At 36.7% G+C, this 20,393-nt stretch overlaps 3 protein-coding genes across 3 annotated transcripts; 2 read left to right on the top strand and 1 right to left on the bottom strand.

Annotated features, from left to right (window-relative positions):
- Positions 1–547: 547 nt before the first annotated feature.
- On the top strand, positions 548–4,917 carry LOC114724651 (uncharacterized). The gene is made up of 10 exons (XM_028911046.1): positions 548–630; positions 929–1,160; positions 1,388–1,492; positions 1,649–1,818; positions 2,437–2,570; positions 2,690–2,867; positions 3,388–3,949; positions 4,073–4,185; positions 4,325–4,568; positions 4,690–4,917. Exons 1-10 carry the CDS (start codon positions 548–550, stop codon positions 4,915–4,917), a joined length of 2,049 nt encoding a protein of 682 aa, XP_028766879.1.
- An 883-nt stretch (positions 4,918–5,800) lies between these two features.
- LOC114724630 (co-chaperone protein p23-2) lies at positions 5,801–9,054 on the bottom strand. The gene is made up of 6 exons (XM_028911020.1): positions 8,887–9,054; positions 8,325–8,508; positions 7,339–7,498; positions 6,537–6,565; positions 6,397–6,442; positions 5,801–6,141 (listed from the first exon to the last, which is right to left on the bottom strand). Exons 1-6 carry the CDS (start codon positions 8,889–8,891, stop codon positions 6,110–6,112), a joined length of 456 nt encoding a protein of 151 aa, XP_028766853.1. The 5' UTR covers positions 8,892–9,054; the 3' UTR covers positions 5,801–6,109.
- A 1,356-nt stretch (positions 9,055–10,410) lies between these two features.
- LOC114724650 (protein RRP6-like 2) lies at positions 10,411–15,782 on the top strand. Its single transcript, XM_028911045.1, has 12 exons — positions 10,411–10,851; positions 11,421–11,576; positions 11,666–11,824; positions 11,905–11,988; positions 12,492–12,571; positions 12,720–12,770; positions 13,431–13,539; positions 14,140–14,222; positions 14,417–14,462; positions 14,569–14,656; positions 14,764–14,933; positions 15,435–15,782. The coding sequence occupies exons 1-12, from the start codon at positions 10,411–10,413 to the stop codon at positions 15,780–15,782; spliced, it is 1,815 nt and encodes a 604-aa protein (XP_028766878.1).
- The last annotated feature ends 4,611 nt before the right edge of the window (positions 15,783–20,393 follow it).

The following is a 20,393-nucleotide window of genomic DNA, read 5'->3' as shown; positions in this document are numbered from 1 at the left end:
TAATACTATCTTGGTCTTACTTATAAGACTTTATTTGTAGTTTACAAATGAGGTCTTATAATTAGGATATAAAATAATTTATAAATAAGATTTTATAATTAGGATATGATATAGTATTTATCTTACTATTAGAAGCCAGATTCTACAAGTACATTCAAATTATTCCTTTGTTAAGAATATAATTAACGCAAAATGTATTTAAATCATTTTTTATCCCAATATTGAAAAATCGGCGTTTAGGCCAACAAACACTTTTGTGTGTGGGGGCGTAAAACACTATCAAATGGGCTAGGCTGTTAGTTTGGGATGGGCCCAAGTGGAGGTCGGCCCATGGCCCAAATCATTGGGAAGACGGATCATCCGCAATCCGCATGACTCATCATGCAGGAAGCGAGGGGCAGGAACCAAGTGTTGCATGGGTGCCTCTTCGCCGTTCCGACGTGGAAGCTATTGAACCCCTCCACGTTTCAGCCTTCCTCCTATTAAACGACACTAATTTGGTTTCGGTTCCTCTCCACGCTCCAGATAGAGAGAGCTTAGAGCAGGTATGGAAACCGCGACGGTGATGGAAACGACGAAGCTTAAGTATCTGTCCTCCATTGCCGAGGACGTCGTCCGAAGATGCGCCCAGTATTATTCTCTCTCTCTCTCACTTTCCACATTTTCTATGAAAATGACCACGTAATCATATGGAGGCATTTAGAAAATATGGCTCCCTCTCTTATTTAATAAGATGACGTAGATTCTCATCCCCTTGTTTATGATATACTTTACTATCAATCCCCAAAATCATATAAAATAGAGCCAAATCAAATCAAGTAATATACAGATTGAACTTCTTTTTTGTCTTCTCTTATAGTCATTTCATGGGAATATTGAAGCATGCACGTACTTAATGATTGACGAATTGTGAATGAACTTTTGTCAGGAAGCTGTACACTCCTCTAGAGAAATTAGTGGGAGATTTTGAAGCCGGATGGAATGCTGAAATGGGAAATTATTCCCAGAAACTAGTGGAATTTTGCAGTGAGAGGGCGCTTATTAGTGACATTAGCAACGACATACAGGAAAAGATTAGTGATGGGTCCTTTAGCAGGTTCACATATGACCTGATGCTTGCTTGGGAGAGGCCCAGCTACTACGATGAAGACGAGGCCACGGTTCGCATAACACAACTATTCCTGTGTATTTCTATTTAAATTACATCTTTTGCGGCAGTGGAGACTCGTATTTATATGTGCGACATCATATTTTGCGGAGTCTATCTTCAATTATTTGCCGAAAACGAGAGGAACTCAAATTTTCCAGAGTTACGTTCAATCTTGATTACAGAAGCATGTTTAATGGCAGGCAGACGGTTCATGTATTTACTTATTGAGGTTTGCAGGAGGCTGTTGCAAAGGAGAAAGAAGAGAGGAAAATACCTCTTAATGTTATCCATGAAGAACGCGATGAAATCCCTCTGTTTTATTCAGACATAATGCCTCTCCTTGTAAGAACTATGCCCCTCATTATTTAGGCTTCGATATTCATAAGATTTTGTACTTTGTGTAATATCTAATGCAGACTGTAGTGTTTTCTTTGCATTAAATCATGCCACTTAATTTATACTTTTTGTATAACGCATTTCATGTATGATTTTTGGCAGGTGAGCAAGGAGCCCAACGTTGGAGAAGATGCATTTGTGTGGCTGGCATCTTTGGTCCCATTAATAGCAGACGTTGCAAATGGAAGGTTTACTTTTGAAACTTTAACAGCACCAACAGGCCACCGACTACACTTTCCCGCATACGACTTCTTCTTGAAAGAAATAGACAAGTAATACATCAGATTCTAAATATCATTTTTCTCATGCTTTTTTTATGGTTTAAAAGTACGTAATTCCAGGAAATCAATTCTCAACAGGGACACACTGTTTTGGAATGCATGATTTTTTTGGGGAATATGATAAGTTACCATGAAAATTGGAGAATTTTTGGCTGGCAGTATGTTTGGTTATGAAAGAGAATCCATGAGACCTTTTTACTTTCTGGAACTAGTAGATAGATAACTCAAGTTCGGATTGAATCCAGCCTTCATGATGAAAGGATTATAATTGCTTTTGCCCCTTTTCCAACCAGATTAACTGATTAATTAGGTAAATGACCCATTCTGCTGCAAGGGATACGCTATTGTTTGGTAATTATCTATTCATAAATGTCAGTAAAATGCTTGGCTGATATATCAAAACTTTTCAATGAACATATGGTGGAGAAAGCTATAAATTTATGTTACTAGTCTAAGAAGAATTCATGTGGGATAAGTGCAATTTAGAGGCGTTTTCCCATTCTCTAGGATGGTGGTGGACCTCCAACTGTTTTATGTCTTATGCATTAGTACATGCCCAGATTCTTATTATCAACCCCGTCCCCCTTCTTTTAATGCATGTCTCTACAGATGTACAAGACATCTGCAAAAACAAGCAACACCAAATGGCATAGAGATGGCTGATGACGAATTTATATTACACGTGGAGGGAACAGCAAACTCTCAGAGAGTAGTTCGACACATTGGAGCAACAAGTTGGCCTGGTCTGTATTTTGATCAGTCTGACTAGTTAAGTTTTTTAATATGTTGGAACTTAGTCAGTATATATTTATCCAAGGTTGTGAATGCATTTTTTCCTCCCTTACTCTTTCTTTCTTTCCAGGTAGGCTTACACTGAGCAATTACGCCCTTTACTTTGAGGCCTCCGGAGTGATTAAATATGAAGATGCTCTTAAAATAGACCTTTCGAGGGAAACAGAGCACACAGTGAAACCAGCTGCCACAGGCCCCTGGGGAGCTCCGCTATTCGACAAGGCTATAATCTATGATTCACCTGAATTGTAAGTAGCTCCCAGAGCAAGGGCTTTTAAAGGATTCTAGCAGTTATTAATTACAGTCATCCATCCATCAATGTCACGATTTTGGAGTTACTTTGTTCAACATGTACATGAAAGTTCCAGAGAAGAAAAAAATGCACATTGTATACTTGGCTTCTATCTTACATTATTTAATTTCGGAAAAAACTTTGCTTCTTTTTTTTTTTCCCCCCTGGGAAACTCTTCAGTTTCTTAGACTCTCTAGTGCTAGACCTCTGTCATCACAAACTTTTAAATAAGCTTGGTTTTAAAAGCACAAAATTGTCGAATCTCTCTCCAATATGTGTTGAAATGATCTTTGATAATTCTGAAATTTTTAACTTGCGGCTGTCTATATATTGCTTTATAACTTATTGTGTGTAATTTTTAAGGATAGGAATGTTCTATTCTGATGCAATATATGCTCACACCTCTTTAATGGCATAGGGAATAGTCAGATGGACTTTTATCAATTACCAGGTCCTCTTTTTTTTTTTTTTTGTAGATCAGAGGGCATTGTACTGGAGTTTCCAGAAGTGACGAGTTCCACAAGACGCGATCATTGGCTTGCACTGACAAAGGAAATTATGTTGCTCCATCAATTTTTATCAAAATACAAAATAGAATGCCCACTACGATCATGGGAGATGCATGCCAGGACAATTCTGGGGATTATAAGGCTCCATGCCGCAAGAGAAATGCTAAGAATTGCACCTCCTGCTCCAACAAAGTTCTTGATATTTTCCTTATATGATGAAATACCAAAGGGAGACTATGTGCTAGATGAACTTGCTGAAAGCCTCAAGAAGCTTAACAGTGGACACCCATGCAGTGCGAGTTCAATCCTTAGAAGTATGAACATTTCTAGGCCCATCATTTCTGGTGTGAAACCAGTTAAAGAGGCTATACAAGCATGTGAAAGTGTTAGCGGTCCAGAAGAAAGTGTCGCCTCACTTGAAACTGCTATTAAACAGGCTATGGAGGAAGAAAAGGAAACTCTTATTGCTAAAGCTACCGCTGAAGAATTAAAAGAGGAAGGAATCACTGACAGTGTTGTGGTTCTAATGGTAATCCTTCAACTCATGAAGATTTCCCTCAATTCATGATACACGCCTCTTGCCTGTACAAAATGGTAATATGCTTATTTGGAATTGAGGCTTAATCATGGTTGGCTTGGAATTTATTTATAGGAGCTACTAAAGCCACTTAAACGCGCAGTTCCTTGGTTTCAAGAAATCTTCACATGGCAAAGGCCAATGGTTACTCTTACTATGCTTGCTGCATCGCTGATAATTACTTATATGTAAGTTCTTTTCTTTTTCTTTAAATTCTTTCCGGTAATCTTTTTCGCTCACATAGTTGTCATATTGTGTGCGAGACTAAAATTCTAAGAGTCGGCCTAGCTAGGCAAGAAACTAGATAACATCACCTATGCAACACAGGGAATGGATAGGCAAGGCACTGGCAATTTTTCTGATATGGACGATAGTGAAGATGATGGAGGCGAGACAAAAGAGGATGAACGAAAAATGCAACGAGCTAGTAATTAGCACAGCCTCTGAACGGTCTACGATGGAGAGCGTTGTGTCTGCCCAACAGGGACTAAACACTGTTCGGGAGATGATGCAGATAACGAATGTAACCATATTGAAGATATGGTCAATACTAATTTCTAAGGCGCATAAGGTAACTCCCTGTAACTTGCCGCGCTCGGCAACTTTCAATAAAGTAATTCAGTTTTATTATGAGTTTAAAATGAAGGAATGCTTTCTATTATTGATGGTAAACATCGTTGTTTCCGGGGCAGCATTCAAATACAGTGATGGTGGCATTGGCGGGCTTGGCAATATTATTGGCGATAGTTCCATTTAAGTTCGTGATTATGGGGTTCATATTGCAAATCTTCATGACGTCAAAACCAGGCAAGTCTTCTGGAACAGGGAACAGACGACTCAAGGAATGGTGGGATTCAATTCCAGTCATTCCTGTTCGCCTTGTAGACGCCAAGATCACCCCTGACCCTCATACTTACTGAATATTTGGAGCCTTTGCACCACCAGCATGTCATGTAAAGGGAACTTATTGGTGTACCCTCATACAAAATTCACGTTTCTACTCTCCAATAAAATGTTATGTTTTACAGTTTTAGAATGATTGAAGATTAGAAGCTTCCGACTTCTGGGCAAGCTGTGTTTGGTCCTTTTCTTTGACGTCAAAGCCGACAGTTGACGTATACGTGGCACGTTCAGCTCCGCAACACGTGCAACGCAATCTTTGAATTCCATTATAAAAGTGAAAATCCCTAAAAAAAAAAGTGTGAATATATAAAATGACACTTGAAAAGAAGAAGAAAATGGGATTGAACTAGCATTTTGAAAATCTTGTGGTGTTATTCGTTCCTCTTTGTGACCAAAAAAACTAAAACTTGTCGTTATAATCGAGGATAAAAAAAAAATGAAAATTATGATTTTCAGTTCAATATTTATCATTTTCAATTTCTTTCTCGTTATTTTCAGTCTTGTTAATGTCATTTGTCATTAAAGGATATATAAGTAATTTTAACATTTTAAAAATGTCAGGTCTTACTTTCTTCTCTCATTTTCAAGAGTCGCCTACCTAAATTGAACTTTCATATATTCAAACTTCTTTTTAGGGGTATTTTAAAATAAAAACGTATTTTTAAGTATATAATATTTTTTTAAAAAACGTAAAATATTTCGCACACGAGCATGCCTTTTCCCCTCAACACCAACTAGGATTTTTTAACCGCAGGATTATTTATTGCCCCCATTGGCCCCCGTGGTTCCCAAAATATGGGTCTAGTTCCCGGAAGCTCAAATCTGGAATAGAAGAAAATTTTATTTTTTTCGAAAAAAGAAACTGGGATGGCATTAACCGAAAAAGAACCAAAATGGTCGGGAGTCTAGAATAGCATGCCCATAATGCAAATCATACCAACGTAAATTTTTACAATCATCAAAGAGCGTGTAATCCGCAAAAATAAAGAAACCTTGATTAGAACATGCACTCGCGGTCTAGTGCACGGCACACACAAGGATGTCTCAATTTTCTGCCCATCGATCAGATTCTATGTACAAGATATAAAGTCGATCACAGTGGACCCCTATCAGGTAGACTACCGCAGTGTCTCCAATACAAGCAGCAGTTCCATAAAATCCGTCTCCGAAGGACCGAAATGCTTCTCTTCCTAAATTTCGCTGGAGTTCCTATCCTCTTGCCTTTTCCAAGTCAGGGAGATCTGCAAATAATAATAATTTATGTCCGGTTTAAGGGAGGAGAAAAGGCACAAAAACCCTCAGTTACTCGCAAGCTGACTACAAAAACTCGTCCCAGCTCGCGTTAGCACGATATATTAGTGCCAAAAACGAGAAACGCCTAAATTATGGTGCGCGTTTTTCATATGATAAGCAAAAAATACGTGTGACAAACAAATATGTTTCCACTAAGCAATGTAAAACGAAGTCTAAACTAGGGATACAAGAGGTTCACTCACACAACATCCCTTCATCATCACTGCTTCCATCATCTTGACCCACAAACTGAAGAAAATCGGATTGGACAAAATTAGATACCAGAAAATGAGACAGTGTAAAATTTTATATTATGTGAGATGAGTAGAACGGATCAACTTACCCGGGCATCATCATAAGATTCCTCGTCAGCTGCATAAATACAAGCAAAGCTCAGAGCACTAAAATTAAAATACTATCAATGAGAAGTTATTCAACTATTTTTGGTTGTCAACTCCCTAATAAGAATTTCAGAACATGGTAGTGCAGCCTTCCTGAAATTGGAGGTAACTTGCAAGGAGAAAGATACTGATAATCTAATTTTAGAGTTTTCCTATCAAGCCAGGGGTGGCCTAACGATCGATAATGCACAGAATCAGCATTTGAGCAAACAGTTCCCAGTTCTTGTAATAATTTCTAATCTGATAAACCATTAGAATACATTCAATGACAGGGATAGACCATTTTCTTCAAAAGTTATATTCAAAAAGAGTTATGCCAGTTAAATACAGTTTAATGTAAACCCGTAGGGTTTAGGCCCTCAAACAGGTCCAACAAGTGCAAATGAAGAACAGAAAACAATCTCCTCCTCCAAACTACCAAGCGAAAAATGATGGATAGCATGTATAAGAGAGCCGATAATCTTAAAGCACTCTAATTTTAAGGTATTGTGGCAGTGACTCAACAGATTAAGTCGCTGACACTCAATTTTTCTGGTTATCCAGTGTGCAATTGGCATGACTCACCACTTATGTATGAACTGAATAGATTTAGCGGCTCATACTCTATATTTCTTGTTTTCCACCTTAAAGTTGCACAACTAGCATTGCTCACAATAATATATATGAATAACTCATTATACATGTATAAATTGTCGATGTCCATCAATAAAAATCTAGCATCAAATAATAGTTACACTAACTTACATGCTGACTCTTCATCATCTTCATCGCACCATCTGTTCCAATCAACCTTCAGGTACGGTGCAGGTTTCTCTTCAGATTTTAGCAGCCTTTTCCACCATCCTTTCTGTTCTTTTTGAATTGAGCACAGTATGTTTCTCAAGCCAGATTTAGTTTTACAACCCTATACAACGATAACAAATTTAAAAACACAAACTTGCATCCTTTGAAAAAAAAAACTGACATGGTAAACGAACGACAAGTTGAGAATTCAGGACGGAACAATAGAATATCTACTAGTGAGAGCAATGAAGACTTGATAGTTGATCATAAGTAGGTACACAAACGGTAACTAGAGCTATGGACATTACACACTAAAGAAAAGGTGAGAAAAACAAAAGCAACCGACCCCATAAGTCAGAGAACTAACTTATGGACAGAGGACAATGCAAGGTGGCAAATTGGAAATGGCTTCTTTGTGCCTCATAGTATCAATAGGAATTTGGTTAGTTTGTGCAGATTGATTGAACAGTTGTGTTATAACCCAGAGGTTGTGTTAGTGTAATAGAAAAAGGATAGGTACGTATTTAGTTTCACATTGCAAACCACCAAATTCCAATGTAAAACCAAACACATGCTAAGAAAACTATCCAATAGTTGAAAGTGGATAGGGCTGCAGCTGCATTGATCCAAGAGTGAAAGAGCATGTAACGCCAAATGAATGGAAAAAGCAAATCCATATAGAGGTCTCAAATAATAGTGATTACTAACTTATATAGCCAACTCCAAACCTCGGGATTCTAATCTAGGCATTGGGGTGGCCGTAGTTACCATCACGTAATCACTAAAAAGAAGTCCACATAAACATACGCATAGGATTACCCGCGGCATATTAACGTAGTATACAGTTTTTTGTTTTGTTTTGTTTTGTTTTTTCTTTTTTTTTGGGGGGGGGGGGTGTGGCTTCATGTAGCCCGGAATTAACGCTAGAGCGGGAGTTAACAGCTCACCTCAGCTACGATTGGTCCATAAAGTTCCAAGCCGAACTTGTAGGATTCACCTTGAACTCCTTTAGCAGAGAAGCTAAATAAACCCTGAGGCTCACACTTAACAGAAACATCCTTGGCATCAGGTAGAGCAACAGTAAGATAAACCTTGTCAGAACGCTGAGCCCAGAGAACTTCAGGTTGGCGACTGCTTACACAAGAGGGAAAAAAAATTATCAAACGCAGAATTTGAGGAAAAAATTAAAAAAGGGCTCGGAACACCCAATCCTTTATGAATAAGTGAGGTTATAAAATGTGATTCTGCAAATTTTTTTTGGGGGGGGGGGTCCTGATTTTATCAGGCGGGAGAGAAGACCGAACCAAGATTTGCTGCATTTCAACCCAAAATATTTTCGGCAAGCAGAACACTCGTAAACCCTCAAATGCCCGTCAAGGAATTTCAATAATACCCCCCCTCCCTCCCTCTCTAAAACAGAAAAGCTATAGGCTGGGGCTGGGGGTGCAATCCAAAGAAAAACAAAGCTTTGTTGAGAAAGAATATAGAAGAGTGTAAGAGAAGGAATACCTCATTTGCTAGTCAATTGGGAAAGACCAACGGCGAGAGAGCCCAGAGACGAGGAGCGAAAATACCCAGATATGTTGGGGAGCAGCGAAGAGTACAAAGATCCGCTGAAAGTGAAAGTCTTTTCTACCCAGTCAGTCAGTCACCTCCGCGGCCGAGAAACATTTTGGACTTTTTTGGTGTGGTATGAAAGGATTTGACGAGAATGCGATAGGATGAATAAATAAAATGATAACAGAAGTTGGGGGTCGCCCTACACATCTGTTGAGTAAAAAAATCGGAAATATGGCTTGAGGATCGTTCTATTAGAGCATTGTGGATATAGATTTGCTGGTCGAAAAAGACCATTATAGATTTTAAAAACTTTTATTCAACAAGTTTCAAAGTTACTCAAAAATAAATTATTATTAGAATTTAAAAATATGTTACTAAAACTATTTTAGACTATATTATTTTATTTAAATTTATAATTTTCAAATGCATGTACACTCACTATCAATATCATAGATATAATAATCAATACGAAGTGCGGAACCACAATATTTACAAATAATTAACACTCATTTAATTTTTGTTTAAATGTACAAAATTCAATTGATAAAATTATAATCTGTAGCTTGAGGTCAAAAAATAAATTCAATAGACATTATATAACAATTAAGTTGAAACTAAGAGTGATATTTCTCTACTCTAATTTATCAATATTAATAACTATAATAAATTCTACCATGGTATTACGTTTTAAGGTAAGAAAAACAACATGAGTTAAAAATACATAAATATAAGCAGTTAAATAAAAATTACGTTAACTATAAAAATATTTAGTAATCTTAGTTTTTGAATGGACACCAAAATTATATTCTTAGAATTTTATATTGAATCCATTGATCACAAAAAGGAAATAATCTTAGACTAATACGAAAAAAGTTATAAATAAATTTTGATTTAATTTAATTTGTACCTGTTCACTATTATTTCTAATATAGAGTTAAATATAGTTTCATATTTTTATTTCACAATAAAGTAGTTTGTTATGTTTTGAGATCTAATACTTAAATGTTGTGATTAAACTTTGTTACTTATTTTTGGTCCAAAAAAAACTTTGTTACTTATTGATGGATAACGGGTTTTCAACAATCTCTTCTGTCTTCTGGCCAAAAAAAAATCTCCTGTCCTTTTCTGGCCAAAATAAAACCCTTCTGTTCATAGGGAGTCAAAATTTCACGTGGATTTCATTGCTACAGGCAGTTTCATGCCTGACACGTGACGTAAACATATAAATAGGGACCTGGCCGCTGGCTGCTGGTCACTGCTCTTCGCTTTCAGAGAGTCCCAGGAGAATTCCAAATGCCGAAAGGTTAGAGCCCCAAACTGTGACCCGAGACCTAAGCCCTTCACAATCAACTGGAGGCTCAGTTGACGCCAAAAACTTTGCTTCTATCACAGCGTCCACGAATTCAACAACTCAGTTCAGGAAATCGCAGTCGATGGTTAAAAATGTCGGTGCTTTAGCGCATCCATTGGGAAATGGGAATGGCTTATACCAGGGACATGGACGATACTTATGCGTGGTTGGTTAATGTGAAGGAGGAGGCGTCTGAGCGTTTCGATGTGCCTCTGGATGATTGTCAGAGAATTGGGAAGAGAGAACAAGAGACTGGGCACTCAACGAGCACAGTGACGAACTCCGAAAACGGGTTTCAGTTGTTTTGTGGGAAAAAAGGGAAAGGGGGGAGTCCTCTGGAATCAGGAAAAGAGGTAGAACTAGATTCAAGTTCAGCCTCTGCCGTTAAAGTCGCCAAAGAGGACAGGATAACGACCGTGCCAAAGCTAAAAGTGCCGTTTCATATACCAACTATAAGGAGGCCTCAAGATGAGTATAACATAATGGTTAATAATTCGAACCAACCTTTTGAGCATGTCTGGTTGCAGAGGAGTGATGATGGTCAGAAGTTTATTCATCCTCTGGTTAGTTTTCTGGTTTTCTTGGCAGGCTATCTTGTTTGCTTCTATCTTTCTAATATCTTGTCAACTTCTTTCATAGTCTGTGAAGAAATGATGCAATTTGTTGGGGGTAATTTTTAGACTTTCTTCATAGCAGTGTCATGCAGATTATATATGCATATTGAAACTATACGGTTGACGCACACGCTTAATTGGGAAGCATCTATAGAATTAGATCCATATCCAGGATCATTTTGGCACCCACTAATCTTGGTATCATTGCATTAATTAAAGAGCTGCAGATCTGTTGAATTCGATTGAAATTGTATTTTAAACCAGGAAGGACTTTGTCTTGAAAGGTCAATTCTTTGCTGGCGTCTGCCATTCGGTATATGTATTAGTTTTGTTTGTCTGAACTGGATTTGTATAATTATGTTATATCTCCTATACGTAATTTAAATTTTGAGCATCTTGCTTATGTTTTATTGTTTTTTGCGATTATCTTTTTTTTTTCCCCAAAAAAAATGTGTTCTTTTTTGCTTTTCTCTCCTACTATCTGTATTCTGTACTGAATACTGCTTTATAATTTCAAGGAGAAACTCTCTGCCTTGGATTTCGTTGATAAAGATTGTGGGGATGTTGGGCCAATAAAGCCTCCTTCGGTTGATTGTACCCCTTTCAAGGTAGTGAAGGACGTCAAGGATTTGAAGGAGTTGGCTGCCAAGCTGCATGCTGTTAAAGAATTTGCGGTGAAACATGAGTGCTATTCATTCAGAGTTGACTAGGACTTTTCTTCTTGACCTGGCTGACTTTTTTTGTCTTGCCTTCAAATATCTAGGTGGATCTGGAACATAATCAGTATCGGTCTTTTCAAGGAATGACTTGCTTGATGCAAATCTCAACCAGGACTGAAGATTTTGCGATAGACACTCTGAAGCTGCGTATCCATGTTGGGCCTTATCTAAGGGAAGTTTTCAAAGATCATGCCAAGAGAAAGGTCTGACGTTCATGATTAATGTTCTTTTTGTTGATCAATAGATTTGCGACACTCTGTTGACTGTGTTTATGGTTAATTAGGTTATGCATGGAGCAGATCGAGACGTACTGTGGCTTCAAAGGGATTTTGGCATTTACATTTGTAATTTATTTGACACTGGCCAGGTTTGCTTTGAAAGATCTGAATGTTCAATTTTGAGATTTATCCCGCGACTGATTGTCAATCTCACAAACATTAATATGACTGGGATGATGTTTTGGCTGAAGAAAAAAGGACGTGATGACAAAATCATTTTTCAGTATTAAGTTACTTCTATCCATTTATGCTAGCAGTGTCTCTGTATCTGCATGCATATGATGTTCTTCAAAGAATACGCAGAACTAGTTTTTGGACAATCTGATGAATTAGTTTCTTCGTCTTTTTATATTGAAGGAGCGTAATAGAATTCTTTGTTGAGCATTTAATGCATTTAGAATGAGCTTATGTGTTCAGCAACAGCGGAACTGATGAAATGATGCCTATGAAGTTAGGCATTTGGTTGTCCTTGACCTATGTTCCTTAATTACCATCTCAGTTATTTTTGACTTTTTTTTAACCTTATTGTGATGCATGACTAATGTACTTTTATTCTCATAGGCTTTTGTTGCTGTTCTTGTTGTTGTCTCAGGCCTCAAGAGTATTAAAATTGGAAAGAAACAGTTTGGAGTACCTTCTACATCATTATTGTGGAGTTACTGCAAACAAAGAGTATATATTCCTTTTCCTTTGATGGCTTTCTTGGAATACGATGCCTTTCGATTGTCTTTACTCAGATGTTTTATTGATTTTTGTAGCATGACTATTCCTTTTCAATCTCACCTGCATTTTTTAATGTTGACTAGTCAACTCTTTGCAGATACCAGCATGCAGATTGGAGACTACGTCCTCTTCCTAATCAGATGCTTAGGTGCAATTATGCTTTGGACTTCTTGAATATGATCATATCCTTGATTCCTCTTGTCCTTGTTTTCCCTTTAGCTTGCTATTCTTTTTCCAATTTTTTTTCTGTTGTTCTGACTTGTATATCTATAGTTAGGCCTCTAAAAATATATTCAAATGAGTAGTTCAAGTGTTTGAGGACGTGATTTTCAGAATATGGTTATCCTGGTTTGGATACGCTGCCATTGTCACTGTAGTCTTGTGGTGCTGGCCTGAAATTAATGGAAGACAGAAAATTTTGGTCCTTATTTAAAACAGAACTAACCACATTTCTTTAACATCTAGCCATATATAGCTTTTATTCTGTAGTCAGTGCACCCTCAGGATGTTCAAGTGATCTTGTTACTTAAGCTTGATCGAAATGTTAACAGCATCTTACAATGGCTTCTTTGGGCGACGGTAGCTGCAGCCTGAGAAAACTAGTCCCATTCATTGCTGATTTCAGCTGTGCAGTTTGTCTGTTAATGTGCAAAACTCCCCCCACCACCTAGGAAAAAGACTATTTGCCTCCGCTAACTTTGTTTCTCATGTCTGATTCCAAGATCATGTTATTGTTTGACAATCACTAGCATACTGCCCTTAGCTAATTTTATCAATACCATCTAATGAAATGATATTCTGATGACAGATATGCCAGAGAAGATACCCACTATCTGCTGTATATATATGACTTAATGAGAATGAAGTTATTTGGATTGTCCAAAGACCCTCAAAATTCTGATAATCCTCTGCTGGAGGTAAATTCTTATGAATTTCAAGAAATCCCTGTTTTGGATGCTATTGCTTAATATTATTGAAAAAAATTCCGGTTAGTTGGGCATCAGTTTGCACTCTTCTCAAAGATCCAGGAGCTTATTCTTATTGGTTTCAAAAGTTTACATCTGTTGGATATTTCTGTTTCCGGACTTTGGATGAGTATGTTCTTTAAGCTCTTGCAACTTATATTCGGTGCTAGTTCTCCAGTAACTTATGGTCATTCCTAGTAAGTTATATGCCAGTCTGCTGTCAAACTGAGATTAAACATGTTAGATGAACGTTGTTGTGGACCATTTCATCCTGAAAGTCCAGTAATAGTATTAATATATGTATCTTACACGCTCCTTTTATAAAAACCCCTTTTGGCTTGAAGTATGAACAAAATATAATTCCACTTTTATTGTTCTAAAATTAATTTTAAGTGAATGGAACAGCAAGGATCGGATTTCTATATTTGTTCAAGAGGCTGGCTTCAGTGCTATGTAATTGACCATATAATCCCGAAAGCTCAAGCTATTATTAGAAGGCTTAAGCATGGTTTTGATATACATGTATATTGGTCATATATCTGTCACTGGCAGGTGTACAAGCTCAGTTATGATGTGTGCATGCAGCTATATGAGAAAGAGCTACTGACTGAGAACTCCTTCCTATACATATATGGGTTTGTTACGTTCTTCCAAATGTCAATCTTTCATTAAGTAGGCAGTGTTCTCAACTTTCAATATTTACTTCTTTTATGTCTGTTCTATGTCAATTTTTTGTGTGAAAATTTGATTTTTTTCTGTAGTTTTTTCCATTGCATTTGATGCCTGCCAAGAGTGCTAAATCAAAGTCCGATTACTGTTGTCTATCCAGGTTGCATGGGGCTGGTTTTAATGCTCAGCAATTGGCTGTTGTTTCAGTAAATTTCTCTAGAATGTTTTTTCTTGATGTTATCACCCAATCGTTATTTCTTACAGTTGCCTACTGTTTTTTTTAGTCATACTATGCTCATTGCTTGGCTTCAGGGGCTTTATCAATGGCGGGATATTGTTGCTCGTGCAGAGGATGAGAGCACTGGCTATGTATTGCCAAATAAAACTCTTCTGGAAATTGGTATATCAAATTTGTTTTAACTTGCATCATTTTTTCTACTAAGACGTAGTGCTTCAGTTATATTGTACATGTCGAGTTATTTTGCTATCTTTTTTCTGTGTAAAAAGCTAAGCAGATGCCTGTTACGAAAGGAAAACTACAAAAATTGATGAAGTCAAAGCACCCATATGTTGAGCGCAACTATGATAGCATTGTCAGCATCATTATGCATTCTCTGCAAAATGCTTCTGCCTTTGAAGCAGTTGCACAAAAATTGGAAGAGGAACGCGGCACAACTGTGAGTATCATTTAACTAATGAACTGCTGATATTACATAGAGTGGGTTACAGTTTTGCCCCTTAATTTGCTGGCTCTTTATTGTAGTTATAATTTAGCCATCTGCGGTTTGGGTTCAAGGGGGTAGGGTCCATATTTTCTTGACTTATTCAGTGAAAGTTTGTGACACGGTTTTACACTCAAGCATGTACAATGATTTATTCAATATATTTGCATTTTGACAAACAAATTATTGAAATCCTCGATTTGTATTTTAGCTCTGTGTAGTTGATGTATGCTCTGCTTTAGTGACACGAGTGCATATACAAGGACTTGAAATACGAATCGAATGAGATGTATTTTAAGTCTAATACATGAACTTACTGATCTAATTGCGTCAAGGTGGCCATGGTCATTCATCGTGCTCTGTTCAGTGTGCAACTAGAACTAAGATAGAAGATGAAAAAACTGGCCATTATTTGGTTGACTTGTGTTTGTCTATTGAACTCTGCGATGCTTGCAGGCATTAGGTGATATACACGATAATTACAGAGCCGAAGCTCCCATACTTAAAATGCCTAACTTAAATGTTGCAAATGCAAGAAAAGAAAGTATTGGAGTTGAAAGTGCCAAATCACCATTTTCTTCTGCCCTGAAAAAGGATACTCTTCAGCATCAAAATAAATCTGGACAACTTAAATTTGAATCAAATAGTCCTACTTCAGAATTTCCTCATGGAACTCTCAATATTTCTCGACAGAACAAGGGAGCTAACTCCGGCATTCCCTCTACTGCAAAGGTTATAAGAATTATATTTATTTCTTGGCTCAATATTTTGTCCTCTAAGAAGGAGCACCAATTTAACTGTTAGTTATCTATGGGTAGGATTATAGTGCAAATGGTCAAGTGCTGAAAAAGCCTAGCAGTGCTTTTGATGCACCGCTGGAGAATTCAACTTCAAAAAGGAAGCCCGATTTTGACAAGGTAATTTTCCCTGTGCATGTGTCTAGTGTTCTTGTTCTTGTTGTATGTCTGTTTATTTCTAAGATGCGCTTGAAATTCGATACCCTTTAACATTTGTTATTTTCTAGGGAAAGGAAGAGGTCAAGCCAGAGCGGATTAGATTCTCTGTCAATCTTCCTCTTCATTCATTTTTGGGTAGCAATGACCAGTCAAGACTGGTCATTGAAGCTCCTAGCATGGCTCATAAAACTTCCATGGCCCAAAAACATGCGAAAGATCCAGAGAGCATGAGATGCAACAACTAGGAAAACACAAATCAGCTCAGAGAGAAAAGTTTTGCGCCCAATATTTCAGTTAAAGAGGAAAGAGACGAGGCAGTGTCTCTCTCAGAATTATCATTAAACTTCGAAGGATGCTTCCCGCCGAACAATCCAAATAAATCCAGACTGTCCTAGAAAACATAAGAACCCACTGGCTGATTGCAACTGAAGCCGCATTTGACTATGAAGAGAAAAGAAAACAGTTCAAGTTTGAATACGATGCGGAAAATGCGTCTTCCTATGGTGATGATGGCATTACACTATTCCTCATCAGTGTGACTAAGGCAGTTCCATCTTCTGACGCTGAGTCAAATTACAATATTCTGTTGGTATATTGAAAAATAGATCTGGACTTTGTACAGGTGTATCGAAAAGGCAGAAACTATGATCGAATCAAATTGAGCAAAAAGAAAAATCATATAAAATATCTTCCATGGGTTATTTTTCATGTCTAGTTACAATTTGATATGAGCGTGTGTAACAGTGGATCTATTCTTTGCATGGGTGGCTGAGGGGATATGGATCGTTGAATGACATGCTTCAGCGTTCAGATCAATCCATCCCATGTTCTCCTCTCTATTACTATAATTTTACCCCTTTTTTATCATCATGACGGGAAGGGGAAAAAAAAAACTAGGTAGTTGACTGGAAGTCTGGAAGCAAAGCAGAAAAATAAGAGCTTTTTTGTTTTGAGATGTACTACCTCCGAATCTAATTATAAGATCCAGTTGACTAATTTGAGAAAATTAAGGGAAGAAGTTAAGTTAATTATTTATAATAAATACGTGTTGTTTCTTTTAAAATATTCTTATTAATCAACTATATCAGCTAGAACTATAATTATTAGAAAGACTACATTGGGAAAAAAATGCATAAATATGATAGACAAAGTGGATTGGGGTCTTATATTTATAATTAAAATAAAAATCAAACATGATCTTATATTAAAGACAGGAGATAGTGTATTCCAGGTTTTTCTTATAGTCTTCGGATTTTATTGGACCATTCAGATTTGGCTGGAGAGAGAGAGGTAACATTGTGCACATGTGCGCGCGCGTATATTTACATGATGTTATTGTTTTTTGGGAGAATTACTATAGAGTCCCAAGCAAGAGATTTTATCACTCTAAGGTCCCTGGAGATGCTAAAATGAATCTGAGGTCCCAAGGGACTTAATTGTGAAAAATTCCAATTGTGCAATTACAAAATTACCCTCATTCATTTGAAAGAAAACGCTGAAGAAAAATATGAGGGTTCTTTCATTCGCACAACTCCGTCGCATCTCGCCTCTCTTCCTATCGCGTCTCGCCTCTTTGACTGTGATATTATGCTCTGCTCCTCGCCTCTCTGACTCCGTCTCTACCTCACACCTATTGCTTCTCATTGTCACTACCAACTTTCTTGTTTTTCGCTTCTCATTCTGTGAAGTATAAAATGATGCTCTGTTTTTCGCTGGTTCATGCTCTGTTTCTGCTGAAAATAAATGAATATGACAGTGTTTTTTTTGTTACAATCCCTGTAATGCGATGGTTCAATGTGTTGTTAATGGATACATCGAAGGTTGTCAATCTAACTATATGACTTGTCATTGACAAGTGATTGTGACAGGTTGATATGAAGAATGGCAAGTTCAAGTAGGAAGCATTTGTTCTGCTATATCCATCCAGGGAGACAATTTATTAATGATGTAGAAGATGAAATGCAATAAGTTGGAGATGGTAGCATATATAGCGTTTTGTTTTTTCATTTGACAACATAATGACATCTAAATGTAAAGTTAAGTTAATGTGTATTGATATTATTTAATGGTTACAAAGTTTTTTTAATGCCATTTACGTGTATTGATTAGCATGAAATTCTCCATTAATATCCTTATCATGTCTAGAAATGATAAGGGTATTAATACTAAAAAAACGAATGCTAACTATGATGACATGATAGGTACATATCACAGTCTTCTCTGTCAGATCTATTGACAACCTCAACAGTGAGTGTTGACAACCTGAGGAGAAGTCATTGACAACTTCAACAGTGTCGCTAACAACTGACTCTGTGGGATAACACAGCCTCTAATCAAATAGAATTATTATCATATATAATGACTTTAACAGTAAAATGGGAAGCTCTTTCAAGTCATCAATAGCTTTAAGTGAATCCAATTTGATTATAGCATAATTTTATTGCAGAAATTCATTAACAACCTCAATAACGAGTGTTCACAACCCAAGAAGAATCTGTTGACAACCTCTGCAGTGTCACTAACAACTGACTATGTGGGATAGCATAGCCTCTGATCAAATAGTATTATTATCATATATAACCACTCTAACAATAAAATGGAAAGTTCTTGAAGTTATTAACAACTTTAAGTGAATCCAATTAGATTATAACAGAATTTTGTTGCAGAAATTCATTGACAACCCTAACAACAAGTGTTGACAACCTGAGGAGAAGTCGTTGACAACCTTGGCAGTGTCACTAACAACTGACTCTGTGGGATAGGACAGCCTCCAACCAAATAGTATTATTATCATATATAACGACTTTAACAATAAAATAGGAAGCTCTTTCAAGTCATTAACAACTTTAAGTGAACCCAATTGGATTACAGTAGAATTTATTACAGAAATTCATTACAACCCAAGAAGAATCTGTTGACAACCTCTGCAGTGTCACTAACAACTGACTATGTGGGATAGCATAGCCTCTGATCAAATAGTATTATTATCATATATAACCACTCTAATAATAAAATGGAAAGTTCTTGAAGTTATTAACAACTTTAAGTGAATCTAATTAGATTATAACAGAATTTTGTTGCAGAAATTCATTGACCCCTAACAACAAGTGTTGACAACCTGAGGAGAAGTCGTTGACAATCTTGGCAGTGTCACTAACAACTGACTCTGTGGGATAAGACAGCCTCTAACCAAATAGTATTATTATCATATATAATGACTTTAACAATAAAATGGGAAGTTCTTTCAAGTCATCAATAGCTTTAAGTGAATCCAATTTGATTATAGCATAATTTTATTGCAGAAATTCATTACAACCCAAGAAGAATCTGTTGACAACCTCTGCAGTGTCACTAACAACTGACATTATGTACACATGCAACCGATATGCTTTTTTAAGTGGGTTGTGAATTTGGTGTAGTTAAATTGTATACATATATATAAGTGATAAATGATATTTGGAAGTAATCTAATATAATATCATTTCTATTTTGCTGTACTTGTCAATAGATTGCCATAGACTTGTTATCACATGTTGTTGAGGCTGTCATTGACAGTCTGAATAAGTTACTGGTATAATATGACAATTTCATGTACTTGTAATGTTTCATGATTTCTTAACATATGATTTTAGTGTTAAAGCTGTGATATGATATTATTTAGTTATAATTTAATGTTATTTGAAGGTTGTGCTATCCCACAGAGTTAGTTATTAGCAACACTGCCGAGGTTGTCAATAGATTCCCCATGGGTTGTTAACACTTACTATTGAGGTTGTCAATGAATCTCTATAATAAAATTTTACTGTAATCAATTGGGATCACTTAAAACTGTTAATGACTTGAAAGAGCTTCTCATTTTATTGCTAAAGTTGCTATATATGATAATAGTGCTATTTGGTTAGAGGTTGTGCTATCCCCCAAAGTCAATTGTTAGCGACACTGCTGAGATTGTCAATAGATTTCTCTTAGGTTGTTAACACTCGCTGTTGAGATTGTCAATGAATTTCTGTAATAAATTCTACTGTAATCCAATTGGGTTCACTTAAAGTTGTTAATGACTTGAAAGAGCTTCCTATTTTATTGTTAAAGTCGTTATATATGATAATAATACTATTTGGTTGGAGGCTGTCCTATCCCACAGAGTCAGTTGTTAGTGACACTGCCAAGGTTGTCAACGACTTCTCCTCAGGTTGTCAACACTTGTTGTTAGGGTTGTCAATGAATTTCTGCAACAAAATTCTGTTATAATCTAATTGGATTCACTTAAAGTTGTTAATAACTTCAAGAACTTTCCATTTTATTGTTAGAGTGGTTATATATGATAATAATACTATTTGATCAGAGGCTATGCTATCCCACATAGTCAGTTGTTAGTGACACTGCAGAGGTTGTCAACAGATTCTTCTTGGGTTGTGAACACTCGTTATTGAGGTTGTTAATGAATTTCTGCAATAAAATT

Source organism: Neltuma alba, unplaced genomic scaffold (assembly GCF_004799145.2).
Source record: "Neltuma alba isolate B1F8T4 unplaced genomic scaffold, ASM479914v2 tig00012194_pilon, whole genome shotgun sequence".
Classification (NCBI taxonomy): domain Eukaryota; kingdom Viridiplantae; phylum Streptophyta; class Magnoliopsida; order Fabales; family Fabaceae; genus Neltuma; species Neltuma alba.
Note: the sequence above shows the minus strand (reverse complement) of the source record. Positions and strands in the feature narration are given on the sequence as shown.